Raw genomic sequence first — 13,628 nt, 5'->3', positions numbered from 1 at the left:
TTCCTCTAAATGGCTGTGCTAGAGGAGTAGTTGTGAAAGCAGCAAGCTATGTAGTTGAGGTGTGCAGTTATTTTTCTCCTCCTTTTCCCATTCCTAACCCCCAGAGAAGCTTTGGCCTTATTTTACCCCTTATTGTATCCATATCCAACCCGTAGAGCGCATTGCCTTCCGTTTGTAACAACACTTGTTCCTGCAACAGAAAAGATGTCAGTGAGAAGTAACTGAGCAGGTGCTTTGAACTTCACATTGGTACAACTCTGTTACAGTGTATTCACAACCCGAGAAATTTTTGCTGTTACCGGATCAATTATATTCACTGATTATACCAGTTATATTAAATCTCAGGTTGCAGCTGGATTCCTGCTCTCTGTCTGATTTATTTTCCATTTTTAAACACTGTTTCTAATGCCCACTACTGGACAAATTAACTTTCAACTCCAGCTGTTCCTTGACTATAACATTTTCATAGACAGCAGGAGGCAGTCATCGTGCTTGGTCAACACTTTGATTTCCCAGGTGCAGATCCATAAAGGGCAAAATCCCCAAGCAGGTTTCTCCACACGCTTTCCCTCTCCCAGGAGGTGCAGCAGGTCTCTACCACCACCTAAAGGTGCAGTGGGAGATCCAGCAGCTCCTCCTGTCTCTGCTTCCCTGCCCTGTCTTGCTCAGCCTGGGCAAACCCCAGCAGGAAAACCTCGTCCTCTGTCCTTGGCTTCCTCTGTAGCCCCCCAACAGACCAAGAAGGATTTCCCTTTGCTAATAAAGTAACAGATTTGCCTGTAAAAACTGAGACTGATGCCACCAGCAGTCTTCCAAGTTTAAGAGGAGCCTTGCTTCTCATGAGGAGAGAAAATTCATTTTAACTTCACAGAATCATTAAGGTGCGAAAAGAGCCCTAAGATCAAGTCCAACCATCAACTCAACATCACCATGCCCCCAGACTTCTGGTAAACCACTAACCCTGGGGAATTAAAAGAAAAAGGGAGGAAAGGCCTGAGCAGGTAGCTCTGTCCTGATTGCTTCCCATGGGATCCATCCCTTCCTTGTATCAAGTCTCCATAAAGCACAGCTCCTCTCTGTCCTCACTCATCCCAGGCTCCTTCTCCCCTCAGCTTCTGTGGCAGCAGACCCTGCTCTTCCTCACCAGATGGATCCGGGTGGGATCTGCTCCTGGAGAGGTCACCAGCTCTGCAAAACAAGGACGTGGTGGCCCAAAAGGTGATGTGAAGCGGTGCTGCATCCTTGTGGCCATGAAAGTCAGCGGCAGGCCGGGCTTTCTCCTTTGGGTCTTACCTTGTACAGCCTTCTCATGCAACAACTGCCCAAAAGAGGTCCAGCACAGGAGTCCCCAGCTAAGCGAGCTCCACAGGGCACGTACTATTAAAAAGCAGAAGATATTTTAGTGTTGTGCTTCCATTCTCATTTCCAGAAGTGGTTTTGGGCAGAAAGCTTCCTAACTTCTAGAAATTCAACTGCAACCCTGCTGTCTTCTCTTCCTACAAGGAAGACTGGGAGGTGTAAATGAATTTCCAGTTTGGGGTATTTGGCAAAGTGGCATAGAAACAGGGGTTTCCATTTCTCTGGACACTTTTTTTAAGAAAGAAGGGTACGATCAGAAATTGCTTCAGAAGTCACCAATGGGGTTAACCTCTACAGTGAGCTATGAATCTGGGGTTTGTTTTTTTGGATAACTTCTCTTTTGTGAGAGTATGGGGAAAACAATCCCCACAATTAGAGAGCAGTGAGGTGGGGTTTCAACACAATGAGGAATGTCAAAACACTTCAGAAATATTCATTACTGTTTTATGCATGCAAAGTGTGTTATCTTTATAATATTAATAGTACGTTAGCAGAGACAAACACAGCAGGGCTAATAGCACCTGTAGAACATGCATTTTTGGATGGGACTGGCTTAGCTGTTCCCATAAACAGGATGTTGTTTTCAAGTCTTGACAGCTCAAGGTGTTTTGCATTTTCATTGACCAATGGTTTTCTCTTTGCATTCAAAAGCAATCGTTTCAAAATGGGTTAAAGGCGGCAGCTTCGGCTAAGCCTGACAGAGCTGAACGTGTGGCTCAACTCTGAGAATCCAGCTGAATCCTTGGGAAACCAGCAGTGGTCCACAAAATTCAGCAGCTACACCATTAAAATGCTGCTGCAGCTGTAAAGAAACCAGCAGGGTGCTGGGTTGCATTAAAAAGGGCATCACCAGCAGAGATCAAGAAGTCATTATCCCTCTCTACTCGGCACTGGTCAGACCACACCTTGAGCACTGTGTCCAATTTTGGTCCCCACTATCCAAAAAAGATGTGGACAGGTTGGAAAGGGTCCAGAGCAGAGCCACGAGGATGCTCAGAGGACTGGAAGAGCTGAGAAAGCTGGGCCTGTTCAGCCTTGGGAAGAGAAGGCTCAGGGGGGACCTTATCACCAGGTACCAGTGCATAAAGGGTGGCACCAAGAGGATGGAGACTCCCTTGAACAAGGAATCACATGGAGAAAATGAGGGGTAATGGACACAAGTTGTGTCTGGGGAGATTCTGATTGAACTCCAGGAGAAATTTTTTTACCATGAGATCAATCAGACATTGGAATAATTTAACAGTGAGATATTGGAATAAACTATCAATGAGAGGTTGGAACAATCTATCAATGAGAGGTTGGAATAATCTATCAATGAGACGTTGGAACAATCTATCAATGAGACGGAACAATCTATCAATGAGATGTTGGAAGAATCTATCAATGAGATGTTGGTATAATCTCCCAGGGGAAGTGGTAAATTCCTCTACATTGGATAATTTGAAGAGGCAGCTTGACGGGATGCTGACCCATCCCATTTAAACTATAATTTTACCTCAAGAGGTTGGACCAGATGATCCTTGTGGTCTCTTCCAGCTTGGGATTCTATGATTCTATGAAAATTTGTTCCTAAGTTTAAGGCTCCCTTAATGCACTTCTAAGTCTGTGACGACTCCTCTTGTCCTCAGCAGGTGTCAATGGCAGCTGAATTCTTTCACCTTGGCATCTACCATTTATCTCTTATCTTTTACTTTACCTCCTTCCAGTCTTCTCTTCTGGAAGTGGGCATCCTTCCCAGGTTTCTCAGCCTTCCCATCACGTGTGGTGATTGGAGCCACACAGCTGCAAGCCACCGCTCACACGGTCAATGTTTCAAAGAGGAACAAACTCTGCATTGCCACATGAATACAGAGAGAAGTGGTAGGATCACATCAGCAATTAATTCAGACCGTGAAGATATAATGTGAAGGGAGCCCCACAGCATGTATCAGTATGTACCGGAGAAAATTGAATAATGTCGGTAAACAATGTTAAAATAATTATAGTAATTATACGTGTTGCACATGCGGGGAAGAAATATTTGGAAAGTAATTAAGACATCATGCACAAAGGTTGTCTCATCTTCCTGGAAGCTCAAGAAAGCATATAAATCTCAAAGGATTCAGGGATCCTCTGGCCGTTTCTTCTCAATTCTTCCGGGAAAGCGGGTAAGTCCCATTCATTCAGATGAATTCTATCAATTTTAATATCAATTAATATCAATTTTACTCAATTATATTGAGTAAAAGGTTGCTTTAACAGGAGCTGGGGTTTAACAGCAAGCCACTCTGCATTTTCTAAAAATATTGATTAGATTCTTTCTAGAAAAGTCTGCTAGAAATGATGTAGTTTTATACTTGGACCATGTTCAATCTTAAATGTTTATCTATGGGGACTGGTATTCTTATTTTAAAAAATTGTCTAATTTTATTGTTATCGATTAACTGCATACAGCTCCATAATTTCCATCATGAAAAGTATTTTAAATTCTATTCAGGTAGATTTTACACAACATTAGCATTAGTATTATTTAATTTAAAAAAAATTTAGAGGATCTGAGATGTTCAAATCTGATTTCCAAAGGTTTTCATTCAGAAATCAGCAAGATTTAGTTTTCAAGTGGGAAAAAATAGAACTAAAGTCTTCTTGCCTCCTGCCAGTTGGATCACATTTGCATCCAAACCAAGCAATACCTCCCCAGTTTCCATCAGTATTTTCTGCAGGTCTGTTCGTGGCTGGAGATTCTGTGGATTGAGACATCCCAGCACTATTACGAAGAAGAAACTCTTCAAAAATACAACTGTTTCCATACTCAATGACTTCAGCATCTGATGCTGAGCATTGACAGACATGAAATGCTGGACAAGACAGGCAATGGGATCCCCCTTGACCTTTCCATCATTATCAGTGGAAACAGGCATTTCACATGACTGAATTAAGCACCTACCTCTGAACGAACTTGGCTGCACTCTCAAGAGCCTGTTTTTCTCCAGGGACAGAAATGAAGTGGCTAATTTATAAGTGATCATCTACAGTTTTTGACTTTAACAGATAAATCCCACTGATTTTGTAATTAGTTCTGGTTGAATAACCTCAAAGATAGATTCAAGGTGTAGGCAAAAAGGTAGGCGCCAAAAATCTCCACGGAGCTCTTGTCTTGGCTGTGAATGTTCTCTACAAACCCTCTGGAGGTACCTGAAGGCAAGGTTTTCCGGGGGGTTATGGACTAGAATGCAGAATGACACCAAAATCAGGTCCTTGCACCTCCTGCACACCAGTCCCCATGGTTTTTCCTCCCAGTTCTGTCAGACAGGGAGTCTGCACAGACCTCTTGGGTCACAGCTCCTCTGTAGCTTTACACCCGTATGGTGCCCAGCACAACCTCAGCAGAGGCACGGGAATCCAATTACACGTGATTAAACTAATGAGGGCTGGGCGTGCTCTATCACTGAGATAAACAATCCCAGGCAAGCACAGGGATATCAGGTCCCCATTCCAGTCTGATCAGTAACCTCATGGCACCAGCACTGGTTACATTGAAGTCACTGGTCACATTGAAGTCACTGGTCACATCTGCAATTGTCTACAACCACTCCAGTTGTCTTTGGTGGCTGCCCAGACAGGAACTGTAATTGGGAGAGGGAAAAGAGGTGCTGCAGAGGTGGAAATGAGCAAGAGATGGCAGTGATAAAATGGGATGGATGTCCTAAAGGTCCTTTTTTGGGAGCATGGAGAAGGACTCAGGGTGATGGAGATAGAGATGAGTGCAGCAATGGGACAAGCCTATACTGACCCATGAGCTTCATTTCTCGAAATCACAGGCTCATGTTGTCTCTGCTGTAGCATCTACACAGTCCCCAGAACTAAAATACCTGAGCTGTGCTCTTCTCCACTTGCACCTCTTGTGCCTTCTCCATCCCCAATGGTGACACAAACCTTGCCCTCCCTGCAAGGAGGACAGGAGAGAGAAGCAGGAGTCACCCCTGAGGTGAAGGGCAAGGTGTGGGATGCTAAATGCTTTGAGAAACACTCCTGTGGTCTCCATTCTGTGCTGCAGGTTCACCATTTCTCCCAGATGTCCTTCGGTGGGGATGCAGGACGGTGTTTCTACCCATGCGATGTGCGATGCTCAGAGCCTTTTGCTACCAGCTGCAATGAGCCGTGTGTTGTGTCCTGCGGCGCCTCCAGAGTCATTATATACCCCCCTCCTGTTGTCGTGACCTTCCCCGGGCCCATCCTCACCACGTGCCCGCAGGAGACGGTGGTGGGAAGCTCTGAAGTCCTGGAGGGAAGCTCACCAGCCCCACCGACCTCTTTGAGAGCAGAAATCCTGCGCCCAGAGCCACCTGCAGAGAGATTTGCCCCCAAATATGTGCCTGAGTGTGCACCGCGGAGCTCCTATGTGTTTGCTTCCCGCTGGATGCACCCTTGCAGTAGACCTGGCTACAGACGCTCCGAAACATCCGAGAGCGAGAGGGAAGAGCATGCACCAGAGGAGGAGATGCCAAAAGCTGAAGATACGGCTACAGAAAATGAGGATGAAGAGACCTCAGAAGAGTAACGTGTGATATCAACCCCAATGACCAAGACCAAAGGCCTCGTAGACGCCTCCTGCCTCTCTAAAGCACACTTACTTATGTCTTCTTTAAATTGTGCTTAAACTTAAATTCATAGGGTTTTTTTTTTTCTTCAGTTACATCCTCAGGCAAGTAATTATAATAATAAAGAGCTCCTTATTCTACTTTGTGTTAACCTGTGACAGAATCTGCATCTGTAACTATATCATTTATTCTGGCAGTCTTGTTCTGTCCTTTCCTTTCCCATTAAATTTATTCTGCATTATCATGGTAGTTTTCTTGTTTTCTTTCTCTTCCACTCTTGATTTTCAGGTGCCTACGGGAGAAATTTAGATAGGAAACATCAAAACTCCAGTGTCTCTTCAGATTGTATAAATCTTTTGCCTTCTACTAAAGATTTCCACAGAGAGGAGCAAGCATGAGTCTAAAACCAAGTCTGAGTCCTGCTCATCCTCAGAGTCATAAAGTCATCAGCTCCCTCTTGCACCCTCAGCCCCATTCTCATCCTTTACACAGGACTGTTTCGTTTTCGCTTTCACCCCACAGCTTTCCCTTGCTCCTCATCCTGTTAAACACAGCTTGTGGTTTGGTTCATGGCTTGATGTGTCAGCTGCAAAGCAGTGAGGAGGTGAAAAGGAATGACACCCTGAGGAGAAGTGTTCCTTGGTATTTACTTTGGTTCAGGAACAACAAAACCAGCCACTCCCTGCTCCCCACTTGTCCCCCGCAATAAAATTCTTCTGTTCCTCTAAAGGTTTCCACACATTTTAAGCACAAGCGTTGCTCTTTTGGTCCCAAGAAGAGCAATGCTGCAATTAGGACTGGGGACCTCTGCCAGTCTTTGCAAGCTGAAAGCCCAGTTTAATAGAAGCGAAATAAAATTCATAGATAAACTTGTCCCTAAAACTGAAATATGAAAGCTGGCTAAACTCTAATTCCCCATTATCGAGCTGGTGAGTCTTGAGAGCTGGTGTTGAACAATTTGCCCTCACTGGTGGATGCAGATGCCCATGCACACCAGGGTGTGCACCTCATTCTCCAAGCAAGCCATGCAGATCCCTTTCGCGGTGATCTGCTGCCTGCTCCCGGATATCTGCCCATGCATTTTCCCTTCCTTCCCTGTCCATCTGCTTCCAAAATGAGCCCTTCAAATATCTGATGTCTATATATTTCATTTGTTTCTTGTACCAGATGGGAACTGCTGTCAATCTGCTCGTTTATCTTGCAGACATTAGCATGTGCCCTACTTTATTGATCCGATACGAAGACGTAATTACTATATCTTAGAAGCTTAGCTTGTGAACGGTGTCTGTGTCACACCCCAGATAAGCTGGGAGGCAGGGCAGAGATTGAAGCTTTGTTGATTGCCAAAAAGGTGTTGTGAAAAATTTGGCAATGAGGTCATCCACAGGGTGGAGCCTCCAGTCCAAAAGACCAGGTCTTGACTCATCTCCACCTCATCCAGTTCAGCGGTTCAAGAAGTTCAGCAATAATCTCGTTGCACAATGGGATCCAGAAAGTGATTTTCAGCTGCTGAAGATGACTTGCAAATTATTCCTTTCTTCCTTTCAAGTGTATGCCTGAGAATTAACTTCGTTCCTAAAAATGAAGCCTCCCCAAACACGTTTCACCCATTTCTTTTGCACTGCTTGTTTCAATGCTTTCCACCTGCATTTCCTTGCATGTGGGAGCCCAGCTGCTCCTCTACCCTCTCCTGCTGTTTCAGTCACTATAAAGGATGCCACATTTCATTGTCACTAAAACATCCCACATCACCTTCTCGCTCCTTCTTGCGACCCCTTCTTTCCCTTGACACCCGCATGGCGGGTTCATAATCTTATTACAGGATAACTGATGCCCAAAAGCCACCTAACCTGTCTAAGGGCACTCTGCACAGGGTGGAGCTAAGACTTAGACACACCTAATTATCATTAGCCTCATTACTTCCAACCTGTCATTATAATTCCAATATCACACGCTGGCCAGATTTACGATGGGGCCAGGGGGACCAAGGCATGGGACAGACCAAATCCTGCATGGGATGCTCAGAAAAAGTGCTGGTGCAGGGATATTTTTGCTGTTTTAATTCCTTTTTATGGTTACCAGGAGTGAGGTTTGAGTGCACTGGCCTTTGTGGCAGCTGAATTGTTAGTTTTGGTTGACCCGAGTTGAAATAAGCAGTGCCATACAGGTCTTTGCTGCAGCAGAGAACCTGGCACCGTAATTCAGATATTTCCTCTGGATAGTGGAGCTCTGCTATGCCTTTTCCTTTTGCTTCAAGAGCCTTTTCTGTCTCTAAGCTCAACTCTAGACTAACTTACCGTGGTTCTGCGCCTTTTTTTTTCTTTCGGTCTAATAGCCTTGGAGGAACTGAAACTCAGCTGCCAGTTTTTCTTGCTGAGCTTAGCAGGCTTAATTAAACAATGAGCCAGAATTAAGATTTAATTAATAGCTTTAGAATTAATAGATTATTAAATTAGCTATTGGCACCACACCTCTGTGAGCCATGAGGCGATACAGGAATATGAATCCATTCTGGCAGCATCAGCACATACCATGAGCACTAATAAAGTATTAAAATTTAATTATTTGCAAGGGTGGCACTCCCAAGGATCTTGACTTTAAATGACCAAAAAAACTTGGACTTACCAACCCTCATCTTACCAAGACAGAGGTCTACATGTGTCTCTAGCATACTTGTATTTTCAGAAGGCCCAGTTAACCTCATATCGCTTTGCCAGGGGACAAAAGTGCTATTCCAGGCTGTTGTTCAGCACATAATTCCCATTCCACTGAGTGCACATCATGATGCCCCTCTCACCTCTACAAATCTCTTGTTGCTTACTGAGATCCTTCTCCTCTTTGCTGTAACTCATACGGAGAAGAAGGTACAAGTCTTCTCCTCAAAGCCTGGGTCTCATGGGGTAGGATGAGGCAGGGCAGGGCTAATTTATGGAGCAACCCATCAGCCTCGCTAATGCTGCTCCATCAGCTCTTCCCACACCTGGGGACTTCAGATGACCCAGGAGCCCTTAAAGACCCACAGACCCAGTGCTGTGAGGTGGCTCTGACCTGGAAATGATGGGTTTTGGTGGCCATGCTGTCACCTGGGTGATGGGTATGATGTGTGCAGCCTCAGAGGCGTACTTTGGCCAGCTTTGATACAGAGCTAAATTACACACAGGGATACAAGCTGTAGTTACACCTTGGGCTGCAATTTTGCATATGCTCAAGTCTTTTTGAGGACACCAGCGCTTATATATTAAAGGGCATCGGTTCTGTTTTGGTTTTAAGATGAAAGATGCCCAGTAAGATTGCTGTGAGTAAATCTCATTTGGTGGTGGGGAGGAATTCCTCAGCTTCAGAGTTATTGGTGTGGATAATTGTTTAATCACCACCTTTTGTTGCACCGTAGCTAGAAAATGTAGACAAGCCTCTCCATAAGAGAGGAAATCCATATAACAAGAGCTGCATTTTGCCAGGAGATGCTTCAAGATGAGATGAGGTATTCAGGATGCAAATGGGATGTGAGTAGGCTGGGGTCACTGATGATGAATTCCCCCTGGGACCAGGGGACTGGTCACCAAAATGACTTGTTTTGGTGTCCTGAGTGACTGACAGGACACACAAGTGGGGTTTTAGGTTCAAAGAAGTAGTCACTGGAGAAGAAGCATCTCCAACAGCTCCAAACACAGGGAGCCCACATAAAAATAACTTCTTTTATAAATAGCAATGAACAAAGGGGATCAAGTAAATGTAATGCACACTTTACAGTGAATATAAATTTACAAAACAGAGATACTGCTATGGTCTGGGCAAAGTAATAGCACTGAATAGATGGATAATTAAAGAGCAGGCAGTGGTGATCTAGTCCTTTAGTTCCTTATTTAACGTTCAGTCTTGCAATTAGGCAGCGAAATAGCGCTCAGTAATAGGAACCCTCCAATGGGAGCAGTTTAGAGCAGGTTTCCAGGCGACAGCTCTTAGACCACCCTGGAAACCTATGCCAAAATGTGGATGTCCAGGATCCAAAGCAGCCTGGACTTTGCACTTGTGCAGCATGATTCCCATATTTCAACCTTTTTAATTCTGCTGCGTGGCGGTGTTTGTTATTCTCTTACAAACGCTCTCTGCCTGGAATTGCCATGATAAAATCTGCAGAAAAATGAAGGTTAAGGCTAATGTTTTGCTGTGATCTGCGATAATAATACAGGCTATTTCCGTTCAGACAAGTGAGCTTTCAGACCAATTTAGAAGATTATAGCATGGCACAGGTGAGAGCAATAGCAATTACACCAGCTTCCTCTGTAAGATTTAATCTTCGTATGCAAAGCAGCTGCGTGAGGATCAGAGCACAGCGCTGAGGCTTCTAAAACCAGAAAATCAATAAAGTCTGACAACAACAACAACAGTCTGACAACAACAACAAGGTGTTAGGAAAAAAACAAGCTGAGGAATCTTTCAGATATCTCTTCAGAATTGCTTTATGTGGGGTGAGTTAAAACCCAAAGCTGCGAGCACCGCATATGGAATTCCTCAGCCAGGCCAGGTTGTTGGGTTATGCACTTTGCTGCTCCGTATATGAAGCAACAAATTATTTAGAGGAAAATGCAAAATCCCTCTATGTTGATATTTTTCTTCATGTTTTTAGAAGTATTTAACTCTCACCTGGTGAGGGAGGTTATCTACTCCTTGTCTTTAAAAGAATTCTTCTACACAAGGTGACTCAAGTGATGTGAGAAGGGACATTGGGCTATTGCCAGCAGCTCCTTTGCATTTTATATCTCATATTTTTAACATTATATCTGTAGAGTATAAGGGCAGTTTGAGCTTGAAAGACTTTATCCGCTCTCATGGCTTTCTACCTTATACAAAACACGAAGTTGCCTTAGTTAAAGCTGCCAAGGAAAAGCATCAGCGCCAGAAAGCAAACTATGGCTGCTCAAGGCAGTGGGGTTTTCTGCCACGTGTTAAGAAGTTGTGTTTTGAATAAGTTTCCTATACATTGGAAAAACCTCAAAACCAATGAGGCCCTTGTAACCTTTTATAAAATATTTGGTTTGGTAACTCCTTTAATTGCTTCAGCTGCCAATCAGTGTAATTATTAGTTACTTCTCCTTCCCACAAATTATGAGTCATACGATTCTGTGCATTTTGATATCGGCTGCACACATTCCTCTGCTCATTTATATTTATTTCATGGTCGTGCAACATAAATAAAATAATCTGTACCTTTTTAGCTTTAGCTTTAAGAATTTGCTACAAGAACATAATTAAGATTTTTTTTTCTTTAATGTAAATGTGATTATGTGAATTAGAGTATAGGTGATTTTCAGCCCTCGTAAATTTGTTGTAGATGAGGCTATGGCCCTGTATTTCAGGTACCATTTCCTCTGGATCCTCTGGTCCCATAGGGAATGTGTAGTGTCCTCTCCTCATATTGGCCTCCAACAAGCATACTGTGAAAGCAAAATTCAATTTATTCATAATTATTAGTATTTTTTGGTGTTTATTCTGAAGGCACCTTGGAAGGAGATGATTCCCTGAGATAAGGAACTGCTGATAAATTGTAAAAGCTTGGACAGATGCCTCTCTTGAGCTGAATTTCTAATTGGATCATTGTGCCTGATCCTAATGCTCACAGGAGAGTCCATAAAATGCTTTGGTACTTTCTACTTGGGTCGTGACACAGTCACGTAGGAAAACGAGTCCAAAGCCATAAACTCCAGTCCCAAAACCCTTGGATTTTGGCCATGGACACTACTGACCATTTAATGTCAAAAAATTCCCACCTTTATAGAGGAAAAATCCCCAAGGCCACTGGTTATTATTACCCGACAAATGATAAACTGGAATCCTGTGCTTACCAGCAGCGCGTCATTTATCCATCTCTGGGGCTGCCTTCGCCAGTATTAGCAAGCATTGAAGAGAAAAGCAACCTCAATTTACTGTGAGATTTTCAGCGAAAAAGCCAAGATGGGTGAAGTGCGCCCATCGTGCTGTGTGGGATTGGAAATTATCTCATAATCAGAAGCTGTTATCAGAACAGTTGCATCAAAGGAAGGCATCGGCAGGGGAAAACATGCTGTTTCACAAGATGTAGAGAACGCTTGCGTAAAGGCAGCTCCCAATTTCTATTCTCTATGACAGCCTATAAAAGTGCTCGTAACTCAGGTGTCTGTAGCTGCCTCTGCTGACTTATTCCTGGTGACTGGGTAAGTCTGATTTAACTGAATCAGCTCATAATTATAGATGCGGATTTATAGGGAGCGTTTAAATGAGATTATGTATCCTACCTTACGATAGGATAGGACCTGATTCTCTAAATCCATGTTATTTGGAAACTGTAAGTGGCAAATAGGGTGGATGTAGGCATTGCCACGTGCCAGGGGAAAAAATAAGTGGGAATTTTAAAATGAGGATGGTAGCACTTGCTAGGAATTGAGCATCTATCTACGGAGACAGGACACCCCCAAAATATTAGCGGGATTAGGACTGGCTTGCAGACAAAGAGCACGGCAAAGGCGAGGGTGTGAGAAAAGAAGAGACATAGTTCCCAGAACTCATTTTGGGTATAGACTACAGGGCAATGGAGAAGTAGAGAGGAGGAGGAGCAGACCTGAAGCCTCTACTCATCTCACTTGATCGGTGAGGTCTGTAATGAGCAGGTCTGCTTTAGAGTGGATTGGGTTGGATTGGGTTGTCTTGTGGATGACTTGGACATGTGCATCAACACAGCTACACAGCCCCCGTGACACAGCTTGTTCTTCCGCTTCCCTGGCTATAACTTTACCAGGCCAGTGCTCTTTTCGCCTTTCAGGTTGCCTTGCCTTCTGGAAAGATGTCTTCCTATGGGCAGATGCTTAGCTTCCGCTGTGCTTCGCCGTGTGAAGTGACGTGCTCGCAACCGTATGTCGACGCTTGCAGCGAACCGTGTGTCAGCTCCTGCGGAGATTCAAGAGCAATCGTGTACGCGCCACCCGTTGTGGTGAATTTCCCAGGACCCATTATCACCTCGTGCCCTCAGGATTGCATTGTGGGAAGCTCCATACCTGAAATTGGCTCTGGAGGTGGAGGAATGGGCTCCGGAGGTGGAGGAATGGGCTCCATGGGCTCTGGAGGTGGAGGAATGGGCTCCATGGGCTCTGGAGGTGGAGGAATGGGCTCAATGGGCTCCGGAGGTGGAGGAATGGGCTCCATGGGCTCTGGAGGTGGAGGAATGGGCTCTGGTGGTTCCTGTGGTGGAGGCAGCTCCTACGGGATGGGCTCCCATGGTTCATGCAGTTCCTATGGTGGTATGGGAGGGGGCTCATGTGGTGGTGGGCTCTCCCGTTTTGGAAGCTATTACCGAAACTCATATTTTTCAGGATTTGGTAGAAATTACTCCCCCCTTTTTTCCCGAGGGTACTATAGATATCGCTCTGGAAGCTATGGGCCATTTTAAATCCTTAAGAAACAGCCATGACTGAAAGAAAAATAAGATAGAATCTAAGAGTTGACATATAGACCCAGAAATCAGGCATGCCAAGCAGCCTTTGCTCCAGTCGATGTCAATAAGAGCTGGGGTTGCTTGGGATTTCTTTGCGCTATGTTTTACCTAAAGCTTAAGATCCCCACGTTGCCTCACTTTGCCATTTGCTCATCTTATGTTTTGTTCCTCCTGAACCCGAAGAGACTAAAACAAGTAATGGGACTTGACTGTGGGAATGTCCG

At 44.4% G+C, this 13,628-nt stretch overlaps 1 protein-coding gene across 1 annotated transcript in view; it reads left to right on the top strand.

Moving 5' to 3' along the window:
• The window catches only part of LOC104540619, a 6,872-nt gene extending 973 nt beyond the window's left edge, over window positions 1-5,899 (top strand). Inside the window, exon 3 of the mRNA XM_010184468.1 lies at window positions 5,396-5,899. Within this exon, the coding sequence (XP_010182770.1) occupies window positions 5,396-5,899 (504 nt within the window). The remainder of the gene's footprint in view (window positions 1-5,395) is intronic.
• The last annotated feature ends 7,729 nt before the right edge of the window (window positions 5,900-13,628 follow it).

This window comes from Mesitornis unicolor, unplaced genomic scaffold (assembly GCF_000695765.1).
Source record: "Mesitornis unicolor isolate BGI_N332 unplaced genomic scaffold, ASM69576v1 scaffold2830, whole genome shotgun sequence".
NCBI lineage: Eukaryota > Metazoa > Chordata > Aves > Mesitornithiformes > Mesitornithidae > Mesitornis > Mesitornis unicolor.
This window is presented reverse-complemented; position numbering and strand designations above follow the sequence as displayed.